Here is a 26997-nt window from a genome sequence, read left to right as displayed (position 1 = left end):
TGTCAGATATGGTGGTTTTAGAATCTTATTTTTGATAGGTAAGCCCGTAAATATTAAATATATTATTTAATATTTACGATATTAATATAAAGTTTAATTAAAGTTTGGTCTATTAATTTTGGTGAATTGTTAGTTTATTAATGTATAAGGATTAAATTGTAAAAAGTGGTAAAAATTAATCACTGTTAAAGGACTAATTAAGCAATTAGACAATTTTTTAGTGGTAGTTAGTGGAAGATAATGTATAGTTCCACTAACATTTGGTCAATTAAGTTTAGTATTAAGTTAATTAATCAAGTTTTATTAATTTTAACCTAAGTAAAAATTAAACGAAAAATAGAGTCAAGTGTGTTCATCTTCCTCCCAAAACTGATTCAAAGAAGACTAAATAGGGTTGCCATCTTCTAAGCTTAGTTGCTTTAATTTCTAAGGTAATTCAAGTCAATTTCTTATAATTTTTATGTTTTTGTCCAAGAGCTTGATTTAGCTAACTCGTGCACCAATTTGTGAAACTGTTACAGTTTTTAAAAGTTTCCATTGATGATTTATTGAAGTTCTTGATGTTAAATAGTTAGATTTTAAACTTAGAAGTGAAAAATGACAAATTTGTAAAGTGAAAGTTGCTAGTTTTGAACATAGTAATTAAACTATAAATATTTCAAAATTGGTATGAAACTTCTATAATTATTAATAATATAGGGCTGTAGAAGGATATAATTGAGATCGGTTTCGAAATTAAAACTCAAAATTGAAATTATAGCAATTTCGGTTTTAAGGACTAAATTAAATAAAATGTGAAACTTCAGAGAATATTCAAAAAATAAAATTGAACTATCGTATGCATAAAATAGTATGTTATAAAGTATTTAAAAATGATAAATTGAAATAAATTATCATATAGATCGGGTGGCCCGGCCCATGAATAGGTTTACTCTAAAAGAATCAGAACTCTATCAATTTCAAAAATTAGCAACTAAGTACAATTAATCGCAAGTTAATATTTTTCATCAATTTTACAATTGATAGAAACATTAATGTGATTAATATGAATTAAATTATTCTGATTTTTCTGAGTGGGACTAATTTGCTCAATATCAAAATTTTTGAGGACCATAGAGGTCTTTTTACCTATTAATTATTATATGCAGATAATGGAGTAGAATATGAAATTTTCCGACGGTGACCATGCTCTACGTTTAGATCTTATAGCAAAAACTAAAGAAATAGTTGCCACGAAGGATTACTTAATGACCCTTTCACCCATGGCCAAGAATGAATTTACCTACTGTTCTCTTTTGAATGCCTGAATCTTATGAAAGACGAAGCATTAGCTCTCTTTAAGCTAATGGATGAATTGAAGCTCATCCACAGTGATTTGCCTTTGAACGATCTCATGCAGTTGTACTTGAAATTGGGACAACCTGAGAAGGTTCCTGAACTCATCGACGAATTGAAGCAGCGAAACATTCCGCGGAGTAGCTACACTTACGGATTCTTGTTGTGGAGCTACGCGGAGTTAAACGACATGGAAGGTGTAGAGAGAGTTTGAAACTGTACTTGGATAGAATTTAGTACTCTTGCTGCAATTTATGTCCAGGCTAACCAGTTTGAAAAAGCTGAGGCTTTTCTTAGGAAGTTAGAGAGTGATAAGATGCCTCGTAAAACACGAGGCTTACCATTCTCTGATTAGCTTGTATGCTGGTACTTCGAATCGAGCCGAGGCTTATCGAGTTTGTGAAGCTATGAAACGAGCTTTTTTCATTGTTCCCAACTTGAGCTACCTTGTTATGGTTTAGTCACTCATTAGGCTTAAGGATTTTAAGGGGTTGAAGAAATGCTTTAAGGTTTGGGAGTATAGTTGCTCCGTATATGATATGAGGTTGGCCGATCACGTGATCCATGGTTATCTATCAGGGGACCTGCTTGAGGAAGCTGAACTTGTGTTTGATAAGGCTATGAAGAGATGTAAAGGTCCTTTTGCTATATCTTGGGAACGCTTCATGGTTTACTACTTAAAGAAACTCCGCATTGACTTGGCTCTTAAACATATGGAAGCTGCAGTTTCTGAGAACTGGAGTCCTTACCCTGAAACTATAGCTGCAGTATTCGATTATTTCGTGTTGATACTGCCCAGCAATTCTGAAGGATTCTAAAGAATAACAACCCTCTCGATTCTAATGCTTACCGGACATTGCTAAAAGCTTACATAGTTTCCGGTAAAGTAGCGCCTAACATGTGGCAAAGGTTGGCAAAAGATGGTATTGAACTAAGCCAAGAGCTTCAGGATTTGCTAGTGAATGTTTGCCCAGAGTAATGTTGTAATCCGAACTTGTTCCATGTTCCAATCTACAAATTTGGATCATTTGGATTGGTTGTTTCTTAATTCTCACAGTATTTGTTTTACTGCTAGACATCACAAAAAGTTAACAAAGTGGGAATTGTTCGAAGTACTCAAGCAGACATTTTTATTACTATGGCAGACCTTTTTATTACTATCTAAAGATTTTCTACTGGTGCAAATTTGACAGTGTTGGGTCTAGAAACGTGATATGAAACAAATATGGCTATACAAAGAGCTGCTACTGAGAACAAAAGGGCGAAGGCACTGGCCATGTCCCAGCCACTTCTTGATGCATCGGTTAGGATAGAACCAAATGCAATATCCAATGACGCCCAATCGCAATTGATGGTATAATGTCCAGACCCGACCCATTGTTTCCCATCGACTGGATACCAGAATGCAACAGACATCTTGCTCGACCAATCAATTGTGAACTGAACATCCTGCAATCCAAACAATGAAGTTACTTTCTGTCATGTTATTGCAAGGTAAAAAATCTAACACATTCCACTGAATGATATTCTTGCAGAAGGTATATATGTTTGTTTGCTTTACTAGTCAAAACTAACTAGAAGCAAATACACTAAAAGCTCAAAGCTAGAAGAAGATCATATAACCTGTTGTAAACGATCCATGGTCCTCAAAGGCCTAGCGAATTCGAAATAATATGTTCCCTTCTCACCTCCTTTGGAATAAGGACTGTCTTCCTCCACAAAACCTATTAAAAGTGTACGAGTTTAAGGTCGAAAATTTGAAAGATGAAGTATTGACTCCACTGTCTTAAGACGCTAGAAAACAAAAAACCTATAGACCAACAGACAATGATGTTGACAAAACCAAAGGACTTGTGTTAAGATCTTCAGTTGACTTCAGTTTCGGGTTCAATCCCTGGACAACCCCCTAAAAAAAGTTATTTTTGACATTAAGGAAAGCTCATTTGTTATATTGTTGCAAATTTGATGCACTGGAGATTGCTTGTCTAAGCTCCAAAATCATGCCTCAGTGATCAGTACTCAACAGGTTTGATTCTTTGAAGACATTGAAACATGCATATAGAGCCTATATAGATCATTCCTTTCGTACCGAATACACTAATTTTCTAAGATCTTCAACTCCATTATAATATAATCCTAATAGTTTAGTTACCTGAATTATCTGCAAAGCTACTGTGCCACCATGCTCCTTTCCAGTTATTCTGTCCACTAGAATGATTTCCTAACAGTGAAGAATGATGATTTAATGCCATAAACATATTAAGGATAATACCCAAAGCATAGTCAATCAAATAAAAACATATTTGCTGATGTGTCATCTTTGATGATTTAATGCCACCTTGATGATCCCTGTAGTCACTTTTTCTTTAGTGCCTAATCCCACTTTGTTTTGACATGTTCAAAGGAAGCCCCCCTCATTCTTATCACAAAAAAAGAAAAAAGAAAAAAAAAGAGCAAATATCACTAAGATAAGAGGGTCTTATTAATTTACCAGAAGGACCCATTCCATTAAGGTATCTACAGTGTGGGTTCCAAGCATATGCATCAACCAAAGGACCAAAGCTGTGTCAACGAATAAAAAAAAGTATATTAACGTACATCATTGACTTTTGTGATGGCTAAAAAAGATAAATTTGTACTACAAATTTATGTTGTACTACATTACCTACTATCACCTCCACCGTAAAGCCTTCCCGGTATAGCGTTTCCGATAACGAAATGCATAAGGTCGACTTCATGGCCTTTGCAAGTCTTGTTGGTACAAGACCCCTTTTGTTCTTTACAACCGCCCATCTTACGATAGAACAAGAGAAAGCTAAACAAATAGTATTTAAAGTAAGATTAAACATAGAACATGAGTTTGATGGAATAACTTACATTATGATAGGTAGCATTGTCGCCGATTTGGAACATGAGAGCCACCGATGGGCTTTTTTTGATGTCCCTGCATTGAAATGTAAACACTCAGTTCATCACAAAATGTTCAAACAAGGCCAAAAAAGAAGCATACCCTTTGGAGTAGACATAGTTCCCATCAACTTGGAGCAAGAAGAAGACACTGTTTCCATCATGTAAAGCCTAAGACAATCCCACGAAAACACACAAATTAAGATATCTTTCATATCCGTTTTACGAGATTCATGATTTGTTGATAGAGCAGTTACCTTCACTGTCATTTTCCCATCTTTGTACTCATGGTTCTCATCTGGATCAAGGGCCGGGCGGAGGGAGAATTCGGACCCATCAATGTCTTCCCAATCATCGGCGCAGCCGTCGAGGGTGATGATTCCGGGTTTGAAATCCGCCTGGATGTGCATCTCCTTCGAGTTTGACACACAACTCCATTCTCCCGATTCCTCGTGCGAGTTGACCCGTCTAGTTAAACCGAACCCAAAGACCAAGAATGCTAGTAGGAGGAACCGAACCACCATTGTCGAGGTAGAAATGTCGTTATAGAAGCAGGTGTTTCCGTTTTTATTGTTTTGTTTATAGTAACCTTTTTTTTTTGGGATTACATTCGTTAGCTGACCAATGAAACAAAGTCGCACTTAACAACAGGAAGTTCGTTGCTAATATTCGCTCAATTGCCATGTTTTTCTAAATGTTTAATTATTAATGTCATCCCTCTAATTTTATACAAATTATGAAATTTGTCCCTTTACTTGAATTTATCATAATTTAGTCAACGTAATTTGTGAAATTGAAAGGCTAGTATAATTTAGTAACATTAAAAACCTTACAGTTGAATTATTGATATGGAAATTAGTAGTTCAGCTATTTATATACAAAAATAAGTAAAATAAAAGGATTAATTTTTCATAAAAATACAAGGATCAAAATATGATAAATAGATCAAAGTAAAATAAATAAAAATATATAATTAGATTTTTTTTAAATAACGGTACAACTTTCAAGTGTTTTGTAAAACTCTTATTATAAAAATTATCTTTATCAAACTTAAAACTAAGAAATTGCAAAATTGATAAAAATATGTATTTTTATTTAAAGTATAAAAATATATATGAAAAAGTACTTATTGATAATATACCCTTATCTAATAACAATTCATTAGAATTTTTGAATTTAAAATTGGTATATTCTATCTTTACTCCCTATACTCTTAAAACTTTTGAAAATTAATTTCTTTGCTTTTAATTTCAAGAGTCTACTTATTTAATTTAAAACTAAAGTCCAATTGATAACACTGCTAACTGAAATCCTTTAAATTTGAACATATGCAATAAATTGAAATTAAGTGGTATAAGTATAATGGAGGCTCTTGTTTTAGGAATTAAATTGTATTTTGCTCCCTTTACTAAAAAAAGGGTAAATTAGACATTGTACGTTAGATCAAAATTAAGAGCAAATTAGTCATTTCTGTTAAAAATTTAATTCATTTCTATTGTTAAAAAATGGTGTGATTGACGGAATCATTAGACAGTTACACACGGCATGCCACGTGCACCTTATTCTGACGTACAGAGACTTGTTTTTAGCACTAGAAATGAATAAAATTTTTAACAGAAAAACCAGTTTGCACTTTTATCTAACATATAAAGACTAATTTGCCTATTTTTTTAGTGGAGGGGGCAATATGCAATCTGAATTCTTGTACAAGGGCCTCCATGGCACTTTTACCAATTTTAGTTTTTAAATCAAGCCTTAGAACAGGGACTAAATTTCAAAAGTTAGAAGAGTTCAGGATCTGGGCAGAATTAAACCTTGAAAACTTCATGTATCAAATTATAAATTTACCAGGAGGTGTATTCTTACACTTGCCACGTGTGTGGAAAGCATTGAGTGCGGTTGACACGAGTGGGTCGTACATATCAATGTCTGAACAAAGTAACTCAGCTCAATTTCTCTCTGTCTTATCCCTTCAGATTTTAGAGAGAGAAAAAACACAGCCCGAACCTTTCTTTTCTTCATTTCACCGTCGTCTCTTCACTAATGGCATCTAAGTTTCAATCCACTGTTACCCATCTTTACAAACCCTACAAAAACCCTATTTAGCATCACTTTGAGGATCCCTATATAGTGTTTGCTGCCGCCGCCGCCATCATCCTCTGTTTTTTTAGGGTGGAGTTGCTGAAAATGGCGTCAACGCCGCCGCATTGTTCGATCACAGCTACAACAAAGCCTTATCAGAACCATCAGTACCCACAAAACCACTTTAAAAGCCACCGTAATCACCACCATAACAACAACCGTAACCAACCTCACCCCCAAAAATTCTCCCTTTCCAAACCCCCTCCTTCGTCTTCCAATGCTACGAAACACACCACCGCCGCCGCTTCTGCCGCTACTGCCTCCTCCGCCCGTGCTCCAATCTCCCAGACTCCTGCTCCTTTCCCTTCACTCGCCCCTGACTTCTCCGGCCGCCGATCGACTAGGTTCGTCTCGAAAATGCACTTGGGCCGGCCTAAAACTACCGTCAACACACGCCATACTTCTGTAGCTGAAGAAGTCCTTCAACTCGCCTTGCTTAATGGCCAAACCAGCCTCGAAAACGTCCTCGTCTCGTTCGAATCTAAGCTCTGTGGCTCCGATGACTACACTTTCTTGCTTCGAGAGCTTGGGAACAGAGGTGAGCATGAAAAGGCCATTAAATGTTTTCAATTCGCTGTTAGAAGAGAAAGAAGAAAAAATGAACAAGGCAAATTAGCTAGTGCCATGATCAGTATACTTGGTAGATTGGGTAAAGTTGAACTTGCCATGGGTATTTTCGAGACTGCATTAAGGGAAGGTTATGGAAACACTGTTTATGCTTTCTCAGCTTTAATTAGTGCTTATGGGAGAAGTGGGTATTATGATGAAGCCATAAAGGTTTTCGATTCCATGAAAAACTATGGGTTGAAGCCGAATTCTGTTACTTATAATGCTGTGATTGATGCTTGTGGGAAAGGAGGTGTAGAGTTTAAACGGGTTGTGGAGATTTTCGATGAGATGTTAAGTGGTGGAGTGCAGCCGGATCGGATAACGTTTAATTCTTTGCTTGCGGTATGTAGTAGAGGCGGTTTATGGGAAGCTGCAATGAATTTGTTCAGTGAGATGGTTAATAGAGGGATTGATCGAGATATTTTCACTTATAATACACTTTTGGATGCTGTTTGCAAAGGTGGACAAATGGATTTAGCTTTTGATATTATGGCGGAAATGCCTGCGAACGTTTTGCCTAATGTTGTTACTTATAGTACTATGATTGATGGGTACGCAAAGGCCAGTAGATTCAATGATGCACTCAATTTGTTTAATGAAATGAAGTTTTTGGGTATTGGTTTGGATAGAGTTTCGTATAATACGCTGCTTTCAATTTATGCAAAGCTTGGTAGGTTTGAGGAAGCTTTAGATATTTGCCGGGAGATGGAGGGTTCGGGGATTAGGAAGGATGTTGTAACATACAATGCGCTTTTGGGTGGATATGGGAAACAAGGGAAGTATGATGAAGTTAGAAGACTGTTTGATGAGATGAAAGCACAAAGGGTATCACCTAATTTATTGACTTACTCGACCGTAATCGATGTTTATTCAAAGGGTGGTTTATATGAGGAGGCGATGGATGTGTTTAGAGAGTTTAAGCGAGCGGGATTGAAGGCTGATGTTGTGCTATATAGTGCATTAATTGATGCTTTGTGCAAGAATGGGTTGGTGGAATCTGCTGTATCATTGCTCGATGAGATGACAAAGGAAGGGATTAGGCCTAATGTTGTTACGTACAATTCTATAATTGATGCTTTTGGTCGGTCTACAACTTCTGAAGGCTTATCTGATACTGGTCAGATCAGTGAGTTGCAAACCAAAACTTCTTCGTTGGTCATTGAACGTGGGATTGAAGCTGATTTAACAGACGGGGAGGATAACCGGATCATAAAAATATTCGGGCAGCTGGCTGCTGAGAAAGGAGATCAAGCAAAGAAAGGTTGTGGAGTCAAGCAGGAAATCTTATGCATCTTGGAAGTTTTTCAAAAGATGCACGAGTTGGAAATTAAACCGAATGTCGTCACCTTTTCAGCTATCTTAAATGCTTGCAGGTATAGTTATTACCTTTCCTCCTAGTTAGTTGCTTTCTGTATCCTGTTTGGTGGAAAATGTGGATTTTGGTGTAGTGGTAGCGAAGTCTTGTTTCTTTTCAGCTTCACTGAGTTTGAGAACTTATGCATAGGGTCTTTTTCTTTATGCCGTACTTGCATTTTAATGTTCCTTAGCTATGTACAAGCAACCATCTTTGCCTGTATTAGTGCATGAGTGGTACATATACTCTACGATAACTGAAAGTGTTCTAGCTTTTCAAGAAAATGACACTGTCTGCACTTGCAGTTGAACAAATCAAGTGCACGGCACATCAGGCCCTGAAATTTACTTCTTGTGGCAAGATTTATCTGATTTGCAAATAGTGCGACTTTATTCATCAAGCTTTCTCTTTCTTGTTCTACGTATTAAACAATCTTTGTCTGAAAAACGCGGATGATCAGTTCTATGTATTGCTCTGTATGCAGCCGCTGTGATTCATTCGAGGATGCTTCAATGTTGTTGGAAGAGCTCCGGTTGTTTGATAATCAGGTGTACGGTGTTGCCCATGGGCTTCTTATGGGTTATAGGGAGAATGTTTGGATCCAGGCTCAATCCCTGTTCGATGAAGTAAAGTCAATGGACTCGTCAACTGCTTCTGCCTTTTATAATGCCCTGACTGACATGCTGTGGCACTTTGGTCAGGTTAGCTCTCGAGATTCCATTGCTTTACTTGTTTGATGCACGTCTCTGTCATGTTCCGCTCTAGTGTCTATTGCTTCCTATCTTTATAAGTTTAGGAACTTGCATGGTTTAAAAGCTTGACCTTTTTAAAATGTTACCTTATAGAAACGGGGAGCCCAACTGGTTGTTCTCGAAGGGAAACGCCGGCAAGTATGGGAGAATGTATGGTCTAATTCTTGCCTAGATTTGCATCTTATGTCATCTGGTGCTGCTCGAGCAATGGTGCATGCATGGTTGCTAAACATACGTTCTGTTGTTTTCGAAGGTCACGAATTGCCGAAACTGTTAAGGTAACAAATCGGTTTAACATGTTCCTTGTACAATCATGTTCCGAAAATAAATTTCCATTTCTTTGTCCAGCATTTTGACAGGTTGGGGCAAACATAGCAAGGTAATTGGTGATGGTGCACTAAAGCGGGCCGTTGAAGCTCTCCTGACTGGCATGGGTGCACCCTTTCAGCTTGCTAAGTGTAACTTAGGTAGATTCATATCTAATGGTCCAGTTGTCACCGCGTGGTTAAGAGAATCGGGCACCCTAAAGTTACTTGTTCTTCACGATGATAGAACCCATCTCGAAAACACTAGGTTTCAAGAAATCTCAAATTTACAGACAATCCTATTGTAGCAGTGTGTATAAAGAAAGAACCATTCAAGTCGTACATACCATGATTGGCATACATTTATCTCTTTTTCTCATGCTTTTGAACTGCAGCTCTGCATTTAGTACTTACGCTTAGTACTTGAAAAAGGTGTAAAGAATGGCTAAAGCTAAACTGCAACAAACCGGAGATAACATACAATCAAAACCTAGCAGAAAATATGGAGCTGGTGTTGATGCTCGGTTTTGCTAACGAGTATGTGAGGCCGTTAATTTCACGAAGAACACGTACAAAATCCATATCCTCGATTTAGCCGACCAGTCGAATGAAGGCCAATCGTCTTTGTTTCAAGGGTAGGTCATGCAGGGTGCAGGTATTCATATTTAGCCCCCTCTTTAAGAGTCTTTGAAACAAGGCAAGCACAAACAAAAACTTACAGCCACTCCTATAATATTACTTTGAGTTAGTGAGAAAAACAAATGTATATTTAAGGGTCGGGTTATTCACCCACCCAAGTCAAAAGGTGCTAAAATATGATGGATTTAGATAAAAGTAAAAGGTTTGAAAATAGAGTTTTTCAAAAAAAAAAAAAAAAAAAAACCCAAATATGAGTTAGGTATGGATGTCTGTGAATACACCTAAAATAGATTTGAATTTATCATTTAAAATATTAAGAATTTAAATGAAAATTTAATTTCATATTTTAAGTTGAGCTAAATTTAAATAAATACAATAATATTATATTTAGACGTATCCCAAACCCAATCCAAAATATTAACACCCCAATTCATTAACAATGGCTTGCAATAGTGGAAATTTGAAGCTGACACCAACATTTCTCTCATTAAACCCTTTTCGCTAAAAAGTTTACTCCAAAGGGAAACAATAGTAAATTACATTCAGGTCACTCAATTATTATTAAATTTACATTTTAGTCATTCAATTTTAAAAAGTTATAAAATGATCATTGAGCTATTCAAAAGTTTTCATTTAAGTTATTGAACTATTATAAAGTTTTTATTTAAGTCACTGAGTTGTTAATTTTTTTTTATTTATTTAAAGTTTAGCTAGTGAACTCTAGGCGAAGATTCGACGATCAATAGAGTGGATCAGTACCCATTGATGAGTAGAAGAACATATCTTAGATCCAAGTCGATTTAACAAGTCAATGTCGAGGACAGAAGAAAGTTGTTTGTATTTTGATTCGTAAATTCGTGACATTCAAAGTTGTTTCATGAAAAAAACTAAACTGGAGAAGAGAAGGGAAAGAAGAGCTTTCTATTGGTGCAGATGGTGCGAATGGAGAAGGACATACAACAACAATTTTAACAGTCCATTGATTTAAATAAAAACTTTTAAATAGTTTAGTGACCATTTTGTAACTTTTTGAAGTTGAATGACCAAAATATAAACTTACTATTAGTTTAGTGACCTTGGGTGTAGTTTACTCATAATATAAATAGGGATATTAGATATTAGAGGTATTTGTTGGTTGGGATAGGTTGAGTTTGGCTGGGCCTATGTACGATATCTATAAACTTTATATTTGCCCAAGCTCAGTTCAACTCAAAATATTAACCTAAAATTTTATTCAAACCTACCTATAGTTGTAATGACTAACACAAGCCCGTCTTAAGCTCACCTATATATATTTTTTAAAAAATCTAAAGTGTTTTTGTTTAATATTTTAAATGAATTTTCTTTTATTAAAATCTTAAATTCAGACAACTTATCATAAAATTTACTCGGTGTAATTTTTGTTTGTTTTACAAATAGTCTTAAAAAATTGTCATGTGCCTCTTCTTTCAAATATTTATTTTTTTAAATATTTCACTATACCCCTATATACACTTGCCAACCCCCTAACCTTACTAGTGGAGTTTTTGAGACTCCATTAGTAGTGTACCAAATATTTTCCCCTGTATTATTATATATTTAATGTTATATGATATAAATTGCATTATGTTTGAAAATAAAATAAAAATATATTACAACAATATAAAATGAGTTGAGCTTCGACCTTGAATGTTGAAGACCAATCTCAGTCCATATCTTAAACGGACCTAATTTTTTTTGCCTAAGTCCATGTTTTAGTTTTCATATTTTGTTCAAATTTTCTCATATTTTGAACAAGCCTCTAGATTTGAATGAATAACCTAAGCCTCTAGATTTGAATGAATAACCTAACCCACGAATAGATTTCTTAAAAACTTTGTACTTATCAAAAATCAAATTTATAAAAAGAATATGCAAAGTAATTATTGATTAAATAATTTAAATGATGGTCCTGCTATTTTTCTTAAAATATTATTTTCAATATATGAACCTAAATTTAATTTTTAAAATATAATATACCTTATCACTATACTTAATACTTTGATAAATTAAAGTATCATTTTAAAGTTTTTTTATTAAATTTACGTCTATTATTAGTGGTATTAATGATTAAACCTTAGAGAATTTCTTTTTACAATTTATAAAAAGTAATCTTTCGAAATTATGACTACACCTCCCAATAAGAAGACGATTTCAAGTTTCAACCTGCCTTTCGATCAAATATAGTTGGTATTCCAAGGACTAGGCATTGAGCCGAGTAACAAGTGGCAAACGTCTCTGTATTCTGCTGTGCTTGGAAACCATATTTCGCCATCTTAGCCCCTTCATCATAAGTTGAAGAAACCGAAATAAACTTCAAACCAAGAACTTGCCTGCTACCTGTAAACCTCTTTCCATTCACTGACAAATGTGTGATCAATAAATATTTGGCGCCTATACATACACTAGATTGTTCTACGTTCTTACCAACTCAAACAAGGCAAATGCAAAGTGGGGTTTGATGTTACAATCGCTTAATAGTTAATACGCGTTGAGTTTATCTACTGATTCCTCAAAAAAAAAAAAAACAAAAAAAAACCCTACTTTCACTACCGTTTATGGGATACACTTTGGCAGGTCTGGAGTACAATTAGCAATGGCACGTATTTCCCACTTATTTTTCTCCTTTCACTGTTTAAGTTGATATACCCATAGGAGCCTTAATTCCCTTCAAACATTTTTTCTACTAAAATATTGGACTCCTTACCATGGTTAACTGCCACGTTATGAGTGGCGGCAGTGGAGGGCAATGAAGTCAACAATTAAGACATTTGATATGGGAATAGTGTTTAGCTTTCAAGTTTTCAACTTTTATCGTTTTCATGTTTGTAGCTTTCATTACGATATCAATGATCGTTAAAGCTTAAAGTTCCACTATCCCTTTGCTATAAATAGGGGATTCTATGTTACCATTGAACTACAAGAATCGTTACTTGTAATTCGTGAGTGTTCTTTCCTTTTTTTGGTGGTGATTTTTGTTGAGTGTTCTTTCGGAAGAAAATATGGGGAAGATTTTAGGAAATGTTGAAACGGTTGTTGTGATGATATTTTTGGGGGCTATATTAGTAGTAGGTGATGGGCGACGATTAGAGAGTGTATATTGTAAAAATAGTCAAAAGAGTGGTCGCCATGTTGATTGTTTTGGGATGGGTGGGGGTTGGGGTGGTGCACATGGTGGTGGTGGTTGGGGAGGAGGTGGTAGTGGTGGTGCAAGTTCTGGTGTTGGGAATGAAATTGGAGGTGGTAGAGGTGGTGGAGGTGGAGGTGGAGGTGGAGGGGTTAGAGGTGGTGGAGGAGTAGGAGCAGGTGGGGGTGGAGGTGGAGGTGGAGGTGCAAGTGGTGGTGCTAGGGATGGTGGAGGAGGTGTTGGTGGTGGTGGAGGAGGAGGTGCTGGAGTGGGTGTAGGTGGTGGTGGTGGTGTCGGGGTTGGTGGAGGAGTAGGAGTTGGTGGTGGTGGTAGCGGTGGTGGAGGTGTTAGGGGTGGTGGAGGTGGTGTTGGCGGAGGTGCAGGAGGAGGTGCTGGAGTGGGTGCAGGTATTGGTGGTGGTGTTGGGGCTGGTGGAGGAGTAGGAGCTGGTGGTGGTGGAGGTGTTAGGGGTGGTGGAAGTGGTGGAGGTGGTGTTGGCGGAGGTGCAGGTATTGGTGGTGGTGTTGGGGCTGGTGGAGGAGTAGGAGTTGGTGGTGGTGGAGGTGGAGGTGCTAGAGGTGGTGGAGGTGGTGTTGGCGGAGGTGCAGGAGGAGGTGCTGGAGTGGGTGCAGGTATTGGTGGTGGTGTTGGGGCTGGTGGAGGAGTAGGAGCTAGTGGGGGTGGAGGTGGAGGTGGAGGTGCAGGTGCTAGGGGTGGTGGAGGTGGTGTTGGCGGAGGTGTAGGAGGAGGAGCTGGAGTGGGTGCAGGTATTGGTGGTGGTGGTGGTGGTGGAGATGCTGGAAATGGTGTTGGTGGAGGTGCAGGAGGAGGTGCAGGTGTTGGTGGTGGTGGTGGGGTTGGTGGAGGAGTAGGAGCTGGTGGTGGTGGTGGTGGAGGTGCTAGGGGTGGTGGAGGTGCTGGAGGTGGTGTTGGTGGAGGTGCTGGAGGGGGTGCAGGTGTTGGTGGTGGTGTTGGGGTTGGTGGAGGAGTAGGAGCTGGTGGTGGTGGTGGTGGAGGTGCTAGGGGTGGTGGAGGTGGTGTTGGTGGAGGTGTTGGAGCGGGTGCTGGTGTTGGTGGTGGTGTTGGGGCTGGTGGAGGAGTAGGAGCTGCTGGTGGTGGAGGTGCAGGAGGTGGTGTTGGTGGTGGTGCTGGGGCTGGGGCTGGTGGAGGAGTAGGAGGTGGTGGTGGTGGAAGTGTAGGAGGTGGTGTTGGTGGAGGTACTGGTGGAGGAGTAGGAGTTAGTGGAGGTGGAGGTGCTGGAGGTGGTGTTGGCGGAGGTGTAGGAGGAGGTATTGGAGCGGGTGCAAGTGTTGGTGGTGGTATTGGGGCTGGTGGAGGGGTAGGAGGTGGTGGAGGTGCTGGAGGTGGTGTTGGTGGAGGTGTTGGAGCAGGTGCAGGAGGAAGTGCTGCAGCAGGTGCAGGTGTTGGGGCTAGTGGAGGAGTAGGAGCTGGTGGTGGTGTTGGTAGAGGTGCTGGAACGAGTGCAGGTGCTGGTGCGGGAGGAGGTGTTGGAGCAGGTGCCGGAGGTGGTGCCAGTGTTAGTGCTGGTGTAGGTGTTGGAGGAGGTGGTAGTGTAGGAGGAAATTCTAGAAAAGGTGCAAGAGTTAATATAAGAGGTGGAACAATCGAGGATGTAAGGAGGACTGATCAAAATAAATCTTAATTCAAGAACTCGAAAGTTTTGAAAATCTTTATTGGGGTTAAAATTAATCATGCACGTGTAGTTATGCATGGTTATGTCACTTTGTAAGCTCGTTAATTACTGTTGTTACATTAATATATAATAATGGAATAAAGGATTTAGAAATTTTATGCTTTGCATTAGATGGTTTGATATTTTTTACCATATAACTTTTTAAACATTGGGTTAATAATTGAGTAAGATTTCAATTTAACTTTTTAAATAGTTGGACCATAAAATGTGAAAATATTTTTATTTTTATAATACTATTTCACAATATCATTTGTTGTTGTTAAAGTGAATACATGATTTTTTTATAAAAAATAACTTTAAACACTTAATTATTTTTGGTCGTTTCTAATAATCTTAATTGACGGAATGAAAATAAGGTTAAAGTATGGTATAAGTTCCTATGTTTTTGGTACATTCAAAATTTAATCTCTCTACTTTTATTTAAAAGAATTTAGTCCCTTCACTTTTTAGATTTAAAATGCAAGTCCACTTGTAAATAACACCATTAAAATTCCAAATGTACGAAAAATATATTAACTTGAAACATATTTTAACCTAAAATAAATAAAAAAATTCATATAATTATTTAAAAGAGACTTTCTCTATGTACGAGAATGAGAGCATTTATTTTAGTGTATAACTATTATAAACAAAATGTTCTAATTATTTAGCTTGTGACTAAGCTTGCAATTGAGTTGAACTTAAATAACATCTTATATTACTACAGATTGATAATGAATTACTCACTTGATAAGACTACATAAATAATGTAAATTTTCGAATTGTATAACCAACTTTTATATTCATTTCATATTTTTAATCTCTTTTAACTAATAAAACCATTTGCAACTAAATTTGCAATTGGAAGGTAAAATCATCTAATAAATGTGCAAAATATTTGTAGATATGTTAAGCCATGAACTTGAGTTTGGAATTTTTCTTATGCCCTAAATTTAGAACATGTTTTGGCAGTTTATCAATCCATCCTTCTTTGTCAATGTATGATATATTCACAAATTGACTGAGTTGAGAAGCACTGAGTTTCCTCAGCCATGGCACTCGCTTTGAAGTGTTGGCCCCAGCTCCCCTGCAACTATTCTCTGCATACATCAAATTTCTTCTGCAAACATACCCGTGGTTTCAATCTTTAGAACCAATTAATAATAACTTAAAAAGCTTGAGAAAATAAGTTTAATTATGAATTTCATCTTTCTACTTTACAAAAATTGAGAAGTAGTCTTTAAATTTGATCCTCATATATCCCAAAAACTAGGGAATTAGTTCAATTGGATAAGAATATTAAACCTTACCATTCATAAAATAAGATGACTAGATTTTGACAAATCGTAGAATAGACTTGTTCAGGGGCAGGTTATTTACCCAAGCTTTAAGATCAATTCAAAATTTTGGTGTATTCGAACAAAAATATTAGGCTCAAAAAATTAGCTAGGATAAAAAATCCAAACACATTTAAAATATGGGTTGAGCTCGAACTTCAACATTCAAATCTGAGCCCAACACATTTTCAAGTTTATATGATATGTTTGTCAAGTATACTATACTATAATGTAAATATAAAAAAAATGTTTAAGTTGGGTATGTTTAAGATATATATATATATATATTTACAAAGGCAGTAAAAGATATATATTATTACTATATATTAAATAAAAATTAATTTTAAAAAATAAAAAAAGATAATATGAGTGGGCCTAAATGGGCTTAGTTTAGCCACTTACAAACATAGACAAGCTTATAAAAAATTTAAAGCCCATATTTTAGGCCTAGTAGGGCTTGGGAATGATATCAATACTATGAATAGACTCAATTTGACCCTAGCTGAACTTAGCCCATGAACACCTGTAAAAGGATTAATTTCTCAATTTTCGTAAAGTTAAGGGATGAAAATTGTTGAAAGGGGCTAACTCTTTCGGAAGAAGTCTTCAAAATGTTGTCCATCAGATAATCGGTCGAACCCCTAACAATATCAAGGTATTGTCCTTATAGTAGGGTTTTGTATCCCTCCTTCATTGGGAACTGTATACGGTTCATGAAGAAGGAAAACCTTATTTGGTGGAGATATAGAGATACCACTTGTAAGAACTCATGAGAGAAATGTCAATATAGGGCATAATAGTAATTATGTAAATAACCTAGCTTGCACAAGGAAGAGGGAGATAAAAAAAACCCGCCACATAAATAATACCTTAACATTGTTGGGGTTCAACCGATTACCCGACAAATAATATTTCAAATATTTCTCCCAAAAGAGTTGGTCCTCTCAACAAAAATCGTGATTGATCCCCAATATATATATATACACGTATATATGTATGAAGTGAGATAATTTAATGGCATACTCATGATGAACATAGGTCCAAGCATCCCAACCAGAAGCAACAATAATATCCGTCATCACCGACTTATATATGATCACTCTAGAATAAGCTCCATAAGCTCTTCCAAGATAAGTTTTACCAGTCCCTGTAAAAACACAAGATTTAAAAACAAAACCACTCGGATCATCCGATGAATTCCTTCCCTGTGCTGTTATATAACCATTGGGATATTGGGGTGCATATTTGCCTATTGTAAGATTTATTTCACAGCTCTGCCAATTACACAAACAACATGTTACAATAACAGAAAAACCCAATTGAAATTTACAAAATATTTACACACAGAGATACCTCATAGATAGATTGACCACTCCCAAATATAAAGTCAATAGCACCTTCGATATAGCAATTTTTGAAGTAATGGCGACCTTGTACGTCCCACAATGTATCTTGTAACCCAAAGAAAGCACAGTTGTAGAAAGCCGATTTGTCACCGTAGATGCTAGCTGCTAGGGCTGGCTTTACCGTGTTCTTTATGTTGGGTATTGTTGCTAGAGGTATGTTGTAAAAGTTCTGTTCATAATGAAGAAAATTTTCAATTAGTGAACTCTTTTTGTTTATGTGTGATTAGGAATATGAACAATTTGGTGAAATTTGATTTTTTTTTTCACTCTATTGTATTCAAATTTGGGATTTAATCCCTGTGTAACTTGGTCTTATTTTTAAAGTGTCATTAGTTCGAATAGTTAAGATAGCACTAAATGTAACACTTCATATCTGGTCCGATCGCCAGATCAGAACTACGAGATGCTGCAAATAATAGTGGAACAATCACATGCAATTTAAAACATTGAATGATCATATTTACGCACACATTAATTATTACAAATGAAAACAGGACTAAATCAAGCTTAAAATATAATGGATTAGATTCGGGCATGAAAAAAGACCAAATTGTAAATTTTTCAAAGCAATATTACTCTTTAACTTGACAATTTTTTTTATTTGGTTCCTAGAGGTCTTTTTAGTCTACATTAGTTACGGAACTTGAAAAAAATTTCAAATTTGATCTTTGAACTTGGATTCCTTTAAGGTGTGATGATGTAATAATTTCAAATTGTGTTACATTATTACTTGATTTTTTAATTATATAAAATATAAAAGTATATTAAAAAATTTAAAAACATAAAGAAATTATAAAAATTTAGATGATGATATGGAACAATCTTAGAGTGTCTCGTCATCATATCTTTAGAGAATCCAAGTTCAATGACCAAATTAAGAAAAAGGTCAAGTTTCGAGACTAGTGCGGACCAAAAAAATTTCAAAAACTTAAGTCAAAAAGTTTTCAAATTCAAAGACTAAATTTTTTTTATCCCTATAGTTAATGGTGTTTTACTTTTAAACTAACAAATGATATTATAAAAACAAAAAACCAAATTATATCAAATTAAAGTATAGGTACACTAAACCTCAAATGAACAAACCCGAACATAATAGAAGGACCAAGACCAGAATTTGACCAAAACAGTATTATACCTTGAAAGTAATGCCTTTTGCAACAATGCTATCAGGAAATGAAGTCAAAGTAGCACTGTCACAGGTTCTCATATGACTATTCCATTCAATCCTGGTTAACAGTCTCCCAGCTCCTTCGAGGAAAATGCATGGTTTATCACAAGGAATTGTAACTTTCTCCCTGCACCAAACCAACAACACAAAAGTAAAATCACTTTTTATAAATGAATAGATTTGCTTTTTGTGACATTAAATCAAACATATGGAGGACCTGAAAACTCCAGGGGAAATAAGGATACGTATCCACTTCTTGTTATTAGAAGGGATTGAATCAATAGCTTTTTGGACAGTTTTGAAATCTCCTTTGCCAGATTGATCCACCCTGATTGTATCTGCCACCTTAAATTGATGATTTTCAGCATCGAATTCACATCCAAAAGCTTCACAGATACTGAAACAAAGCAATAATAATACAATCAACATGAACACAAGGAGGCACTGCATTTTCAATGAATAACACCAAGTTTTTTTTTTTTTTAATATCCTCAAAAACAGATTTTTTTTCCCTCTAATTCTCACTAGATTATTAAAATATATAGTATTTATTTATATGAAAAAATATACAGAATACACGAAAGTTCCCAACAATAAAGAGTCAAATTTTCCAGGTAACTGACATTGGTGCTACTTAAATATGTTGCCATATATAAACATGCGGAGGATTCTAGTCTAATGAACTTCAGTTTTTTTTATTAGTTAAACTATCAAAATAGTTACTTTTGTTTGCGTCGGGTTAAATTTTAGTCACTTATACTTGAAATGTTACGTATGTGGCACATTAAATCATCATTTCGAACAAAAATTTTAAGTTAAATTTTACAATTGGTCCCTATATTTTTTCATTTTGACCAATTTAATTTTTTCCTTTTATATTTTTTAACTTTCCTTTTTCTTATTTCTCATTTTCTTGTGCTTCTCCCTCTATTTTCCTCCCTTCTTCATTTCTTTTAACATAGTTTTTCTATGTTTTCCATTTGTTAAAATTAGTCTACAAGCTCACCTCACTTAAAAAATTAAATTGTTCAAAAAAATAAAAATATAGGGACTAGTTTTAACAAATGGAAAATATAGAAAAACCGTGTTAAAAGAAATGGAGAATGGAGGAAAACAAAGAGAGAAGCAAAAGAGAATGGAAAATAAAGAAAAAAGGAAAGTTAAAAGAACATAAAAAAAAAAAATTAAATTGCTCAAAATGAAAAAAATATAGGGAGCGAATGTATAAATTAATCTAAAATTTTTGTCTGAAATGATGATTTAACGTACCACATCAGTTTACTGTTACACCATTAACAGCAATTAACGGCTCAATGACTAAAATGTTACAACGCGATAATGTAAGTGACTAAAACATAACATTTCAAGTATAAGCGACTAAAATGTAACCTGAGATAAAGAAATTGAACTATTTTAATAGTTTACCTTTTTTATTATGTTTTCCTTTTAAAATCTAAAATTTAAAAATGGATTAACCCTTAATTAGAATATAGCTAGATTTTTTACCTTTTTTAGCCATGTGTATTTATTAAAATATATTTAATTTATCTATTTTTAAAAAATTGACACATTTAAGAAATAATATTAGTAGAAAATTAAAAACACAATAATATAAAAGGTTTGTTTTAGAATATTGATGTTTTGTATTATGATCAACATAAAATAAACCAAAAAAATAGATAAAAATAAAATTGAATAAGTCATTTAAATTGTTATGTATAACAAATTTTTTTAAATTGTATGGTCTGATATAACTTTTGGAATTTTACTTGATATAAAATTTATATCTATTAAAAATTTTAATAGATAAAATAAACTTTTAACTAATAAGTAATATTAATCAAACTAATGAAATAAAGTTAAAAATATAAAAATAACACTAAATGGAGTTAAATTTTAAATAAATCATATAGAAGGATTTAAATGTTTAGACATAAATAAATGCCTAACGTAAAATGAAATTACTTGAATAAAATAAAGACTTAAAAATAATTGTGGAAAAGTCGATTAAGTCTTAGCCCGATTGGCATCAGCATTGTTGCCAGTGCAGGAGGACGTGGGTTCGACTGCGCTGAAGCGCATTATCCTCCTATTTAAGGGTTGGGGAGGGGCTATGGGTAGTTCTAGGTATTTTATCAAAAAAATATATATGGAAAAAGTAAAATAAACTAAACTGTACAATTAACCTGGATCGAAGACTTAATAATTATTATAACTCAGTGAAAAATCAATTAAGCCAACAACAAAGTTAACTAGCCTAAAGGTCATCTACAAGCCCCTTTCCAAGATAGCCATCCGAACAAGCACATATTATCTACCGTCCGGGTCCCTAAGCTTCATCGAGAACATGAAGTTATTCGTCACCAAATACTACGTAAATTCAACTGCTCTATACTATCAAGTCAGAATAAATGACAGGATTTGTCTCATTATAGACATTCTTGTCCCATCGAAGACATTCACCCCACGCATTCTGTAATGATGGCTTAATGGTAAGTCCAACACGTTAACAATTGGTGCGGTGAGCATGGAAAACATAACCTTACAATATCAAAATGGCACCCCCGCTGACCAAACTAATTAGACCGACGATTTAGCCAACTAAGTCAAATCCTCCACCCCATTCATCACCCTCATTTCACTTGCCTCAAGATCTCCCACTGGCTTGAGCTCTGTCCAGACTCCTCTTGCTACTATTGTAAAAACCACTCTTCGATATGTGAGTGCCCTCTTCCCTACCTTAGAGCAGCTAGTGAAGACTCTTAGGGATTCTCTAACCACCAACCCTATAACGACCTGGTTTCTAGTGGTGTCAGAAAATGCGATTTCGACATCTTATTTTTGTAAATCAAGTTTGTAAATATGAAATACGAATATTTAATGAGTTTTTATAAAAATATCTTGAAATCCAGTTAAACAATTTAGCCAAAAATGTGGTTAATTAAGGCTTAGGGACTAAAATATAAAAGTTTAACCGCTATAGATTTTTAATTAGGAAAAGGCTTGGGGACCTAGATGGTAATTATTTAGAGGACTAAAATAGTAAATAAACCAATTTGTAATGTGATAGAGTGAATTTTGATGATGATTCCTATTAAAGATTAAATTATTATTAAATTAAGCTTAATTAAAAGTAAAACATGTTTAACTTAATTAATCAAGGTTAATTAGTAATTATCTATACTATAAATATCAAGTAAGTGGAGAAAAGATGCAAACTCATCATCTTCTCACCGTCACTTGAAGAAACAAAGAAAGAAAATACCATTGTTGAAGCTTGAGCATTTGGCCACCTATTCAAGTAAGTCCCTAAGCCATTTTTATTTGATTTTTATGGAAATTGAATAATAGGTGGACAACCCATTTTTCAATGGTGTCGTAAACAGTGGTTTCAGGACCAGAATTCTGACAAGTGAATCCGTAAATATTATTATTTGATATTTATGATTCAAATATAGTGTTATATTTAATTTTGATATGATAAATTTGCTAATTGAATAGTTAGTTAAAATACAAGTGGTTTGACCCTAAAGTCAGTGGTTTTGAAAAATAAGATATCGGGACCTTGTTTCCACAAAATGAGGCCGTAAATATTTTTATTGAATATTTATAGAGTTTTTATATAAGTGAATTGGATTTTGGTTCAGAAATTTTAGTGATTGGATGCTTAATTAGGGTATAAGGACTAAATCATAAAAATCGTAAAAGTTAATCACTATAGATTTTTATTAGCTAAAAGGCGTAATTGGTAAATGAAAAAGGATTTTTATGGCAATTACACCTTTTTGGAGTAATATGGATGGTTAATGCATGTGATTTAAAGAGAAACATGTTAATTTGTAATAAAAATTGATGTAATAATATGATTAATTAAAAGAAACATAAGGCGAAAAGAAAAAGAATGGCCTTTATTCTCATCTTCTCTGCCATTTTCTCCATTTAAGAAAAGAATGAAAGATTCTCAAACTTTCTCGGGTTCGGCCATTAGCATGGTAAGGGTTTTGAAACCCTATTTTCGTAATTTTTATGTTTTTAAAATCGTTGTAGCTTAATCTAGTTAGTCTGGCTATTAAATTGTAAAATTGTTAAAGTTTTAAAATGTTACTATTGATTATTTTTAAGGTTTTTGATGTTAAATGGCTTGGTTATAAGCTTAGAAATCATTAAGGACTAATTTGTAATGTGAATTTAGTTAGTTGAGTTTAGGGACTAAAATGAAAATAGTTTAGATTTGACATGAAATTTTTGTAATTACTATTTCTATAGGGTTAAATAAGGATGAAAATGAAAATGGATTGAAAAACAGAGCTTCAATATGAAAGATATAATAGTTTTGGTTTTATGGGCTGAATTGAAAAAAACGTGAACTTCAGGAAAATTGTGAAAAATAAATTAAGTTTATATATAAATTGAATAAGATTTTTTAAGGTTATTGGCACTAAATTTGAGAATAAATTACTATATATATCAAGATTGAAACCAATCAGTAGATAATAATAATAAAAGTTATAGATTAGTCCCTAACACCTCTTCTATTGTTGTTTGTAACTGGTAAGTTCATACGGTATAGTTATGTTCATTTATGTAATTTTTATGTTTGAATTGTGTATTTTATAATGTTTGAATGTATTTTAAAATGTTTTCAAATTGGTATGAAAGACAAGAAAAAGGATTGAATTGTAAAAAGTTATTGCATTGATCCTAGATTGAACATATGATATGATACCATTTCTCGAGCTTGGATAGTTCATAAAATAGCTCGAATGGAAGGACCGTCTTGAATAGGTTCAAATGGGTAGAAACCTTGACCCGAAGCACTTAACTATTTTAAAGAACTGTAGGTATATTAAAACTTCGACCCACTTAAACTTGACAGAATACTCGAACCTTGGTAAGTGAAGTCGCCACACTCCGTGATGGAAAATGAAGTGATAAGACAATTGGGTGGCCACCACAAACTCATAAAATTTTGATAAGTTCAGTTTAGTTCAATGAAGAACCAAGAGTGAATAATTCTTACAAATCAGGTTTATATTCAAAATGGTCTAACCTTAAAATTTCCCTTTTACAAGTTATATATAGGCATTATTATGACAATTCAAATTCGACATTCACACCAGTTATTAACAGAACATTAAGATTCGGTTATAACACTTGATGGGTAGCCAAAGGGTCATGTCTTTTCACTTGATTCAAGCATAGCTGAAAAGTCATGCATCTTCACTTGATGAAAGCTTAATGGTCCTTTAAATGTGCTATTTGATGTCCCTTCATTTTCCCCTTAACTGAATGCCTTAATGCATTGTGTATTCCTCTCTTTTATTGGCACCATGATTGAGCTTTAAGTGCACCAAAACCTATCAGAAATTGAAAAGCCATTCTTGGTCCATTTAAACAGCCACCATAATGAATTTTAAGTGCTTGAAACCAAATAAACTTGAAGAGTCATTCTTGATCTATATGAACAGCCACCTACAAGATAAATAATTAGTTATTAAACATTGACAACTTTTCATATTCTTATTTAACTGAAACAATTAATAAGGACACACATATTTAAAATAGAAATCAGCATACATGTAACTCCAAGCATTTATTTATGAACATGTAACTCCAACCTATGTTTAAACATAATTAACTTATAAGATGCATAAATGCATGCCTTAATTAAAATGCAAACTTATTTAACATATGAGTTTCATAATGCATGACATAATTAAAACACAAACTTAATTAATAGATGAGATGCTTTTATACATGACTTAATTAAATGCAACACACATAATGCAAGACATAATTAAAAATGCAAATTTATTAAGCTGAAATAAAGTCCTTTAAATTGTCCCATCCAACTCTTGGTTTAGCTTTTGAATTGGTCTTAGCCCAATCAGATCACGATTAATTTGGACTTGTTCCCAATGTCCACACATAGGCTCTTTAAATTCCTCTTTAACCCACTTGGTTTGGCCCCCCATAGTTGACCTATTTAGTAAACATAAAGGACCAATCTTTGTTTCAGTCATCTCAAGAAGATGTGGTTCATGGAAATTCAGCCCAACATCAACTTGTTTCTTATTGATAAGAATTGATTCAGCCTTGGGGCATGGAATCACATCAGGATAGGATACAACTGGCATGCTAATAGTGTTTTTCGTGCGCTGTATGATTTTTATATGAGATGTGATATTGGCATACGGGATATTCACTGATTGTACTGGAATTTAGGATTTTTTACAGATTACTGAGTTTATCTCTACGAAAATTCAGGTGTGTTTTTGGAGGGATGTGTAGCCTATAGGCTTGACACTCAGTGCCCTGGTGTGTTTTGGATGGTATGGCTCGTTCGAGACATTAGGCGTGTTTTGGATACTATAGTTTGTTCAATCCATCAAGTGTGTTTTGGATAGTATATAGCTTGTTTGAGTGTTCAGATATGTTTTGATTGGTTACCCATGTATCCATATCTATTTACTATAGTTCATCGTGCTAAACGGTTATTGTAAATGGGATGTTGATTGAATGGTAAATGAGATAATGAGATAAAGCATAGATGTATTATGTAAAAGTTGCTTGTGTTCAATGGTTTTGATGATATAAACATTGATTTGGATTGAATTGTATAAAATGGAATGTTATATAACTTGAATGTGATGAACTCATCTGTTGATAAGAATTGTGGTAACAAGGAAAATTGCTCAGTTAATTATTTTGTTATGTAATTATGGGATTAAGGTAAGTTACATTGTTTTGAACCTATGAACTTATTAAGCATACATAATGCTAACTCTGTTTCGTTTTTATAGTAATTAACATCTAAAGTCTAAACTATCATGTCAACAAATGGTAAAAGTATGTTGGTTACCTTGAATCGCGAATTAGCTCGTGTAAGTTAGATGAGTAAGTAAAATAGTTTTTCTGTTAAAATTTTGAGTATATATAAGTTATAATAACAAATTTATTTTTAAACTTTACAAATTTATTTAATTTGATCCTATTTTTATTGAAAATAAAATAGAACTTTTTAAATAAATAAGGCTAAGGGTCAATAGTAACAAAATTAAAAAAATCAATTAAGCCCTTTTAAATTTTAAAATTTATTATAAAATCATAAAATTTATATAAAAAGTATAATTCTTTTATTAAAAATAACAATATCAAGCCAATAAAAGAAAAGGGTCAATTTTTTAATATCTTATAATCATTAGATTTTAATGGGTCGCTATTGTTATTTTTAAAAAAAATTAATTTTAAAAATTAATTTTTATAAATTTTCTTATAATTTTTATAATTTTTTAAATTTTAAAAGAGTTTAATTGATTTTAATTTGTTACTAATGCCTTTTTGACCCTTTAGCCTTATCAGTTTCAAAATTTTCTAATTTACTTCCAAAAAAAGAGTAGGGGTAAAATTGTTTAACACCCCAAACTCAACCTAGAAGTCATGACTGAATATTGAGGAATAACGTTAACTTGTTTAAAAGCCTTTGCTTCAATCAAACTAAAAACGTGTTTCGAAAATATAAAATTTGGCAAAAACTTTCACAAACATCTAGAAAAACTTAATTTCAAAAACACTTATCTTAATCTCAAAATTTGAGTTCAAAATGTTTGAAAATAAATATTTTGACAAATCATTTCTAGTTTTAAGGAAAATACTCGTTGAAGTCATTTGTTTATTCATAGAAAAACTCTTTATGGTTACTTAATTTGCAACGGAAAACTTTTAGAGTTTTAATTTTGAAAACCGAATTTTAAATTTAACTTGTGAGGTTTTGCAGTATCACGTTTGCAAATATCAATATCAACGAATTAAACGGAAACCAAAACAAAGCCCAAAAACAAATTACAATTCCCAAAAGACTAAAATAAATAATTATGAAAATCACCATTTCTTTAATTTAACTGAATAAACCATCTAAGCTCCCGCACGTCGTTCGATACTAATTTACCGATTACCTGAAACATCAGAAATAAAATAAAGGGGATGAGCTATAAAGCTCAGTGTATAACTAAACTCAAACAGAGATCACACATAACACAATATACAAATCAGAGTTTCACAGAGAATTTCATGACGCACAAGCAAACATAACTGAGAATGCATGATTATGCTAATGCAGAAGTTTCAGAAAACTTCCTACCCAACTTCGCTACACACCAAAATAGAGTTCCCTAGAACTCGTCCAACCAAATCACACCAACAGAT

The 26997-nt window shown here is 34.2% G+C and overlaps 5 protein-coding genes across 5 annotated transcripts; 2 read left to right on the top strand and 3 right to left on the bottom strand.

Moving 5' to 3' along the window:
- Positions 1-1235: 1235 nt before the first annotated feature.
- On the top strand, positions 1236-2153 carry LOC108477933 (pentatricopeptide repeat-containing protein At1g02370, mitochondrial). Its single transcript, XM_053022949.1, is given in 4 exon segments — positions 1236-1543; positions 1598-1668; positions 1670-1730; positions 1797-2153. Coding segments are annotated over 4 exon segments (720 nt in total). The 5' UTR covers positions 1236-1312.
- A 285-nt stretch (positions 2154-2438) lies between these two features.
- On the bottom strand, positions 2439-4897 carry LOC108478726 (uncharacterized). The gene is made up of 8 exons (XM_017781196.2): positions 4500-4897; positions 4346-4413; positions 4213-4279; positions 4001-4128; positions 3827-3897; positions 3488-3556; positions 2959-3059; positions 2439-2784 (listed from the first exon to the last, which is right to left on the bottom strand). The coding sequence occupies exons 1-8, from the start codon at positions 4764-4766 to the stop codon at positions 2497-2499; spliced, it is 1059 nt and encodes a 352-aa protein (XP_017636685.1). The 5' UTR covers positions 4767-4897; the 3' UTR covers positions 2439-2496.
- A 1258-nt stretch (positions 4898-6155) lies between these two features.
- Positions 6156-9746, top strand: LOC108479465 (pentatricopeptide repeat-containing protein GUN1, chloroplastic-like). Its single transcript, XM_017782086.2, has 4 exons — positions 6156-8366; positions 8832-9048; positions 9193-9377; positions 9448-9746. The coding sequence occupies exons 1-4, from the start codon at positions 6430-6432 to the stop codon at positions 9710-9712; spliced, it is 2604 nt and encodes an 867-aa protein (XP_017637575.1). The 5' UTR covers positions 6156-6429; the 3' UTR covers positions 9713-9746.
- A 3427-nt stretch (positions 9747-13173) lies between these two features.
- LOC128285464 (uncharacterized) lies at positions 13174-15051 on the bottom strand. The gene is made up of 2 exons (XM_053022948.1): positions 15033-15051; positions 13174-14774 (listed from the first exon to the last, which is right to left on the bottom strand). Exons 1-2 carry the CDS (start codon positions 15049-15051, stop codon positions 13174-13176), a joined length of 1620 nt encoding a protein of 539 aa, XP_052878908.1.
- Positions 15052-15663: 612 nt separating this feature from the next.
- On the bottom strand, positions 15664-19440 carry LOC108477935 (probable pectinesterase 66). The gene is made up of 5 exons (XM_017780400.2): positions 19010-19440; positions 18760-18919; positions 17572-17793; positions 17242-17492; positions 15664-16001 (listed from the first exon to the last, which is right to left on the bottom strand). Exons 1-5 carry the CDS (start codon positions 19240-19242, stop codon positions 15791-15793), a joined length of 1077 nt encoding a protein of 358 aa, XP_017635889.1. The 5' UTR covers positions 19243-19440; the 3' UTR covers positions 15664-15790.
- Positions 19441-26997: the final 7557 nt, after the last annotated feature.

This window comes from Gossypium arboreum, chromosome 12 (genome assembly GCF_025698485.1).
Source record: "Gossypium arboreum isolate Shixiya-1 chromosome 12, ASM2569848v2, whole genome shotgun sequence".
NCBI classification, from domain to species: Eukaryota; Viridiplantae; Streptophyta; class Magnoliopsida; order Malvales; family Malvaceae; genus Gossypium; species Gossypium arboreum.
The sequence above is the reverse complement of the archived record's forward strand: the minus strand, read 5'-3'. Positions and strand labels throughout refer to the sequence as shown.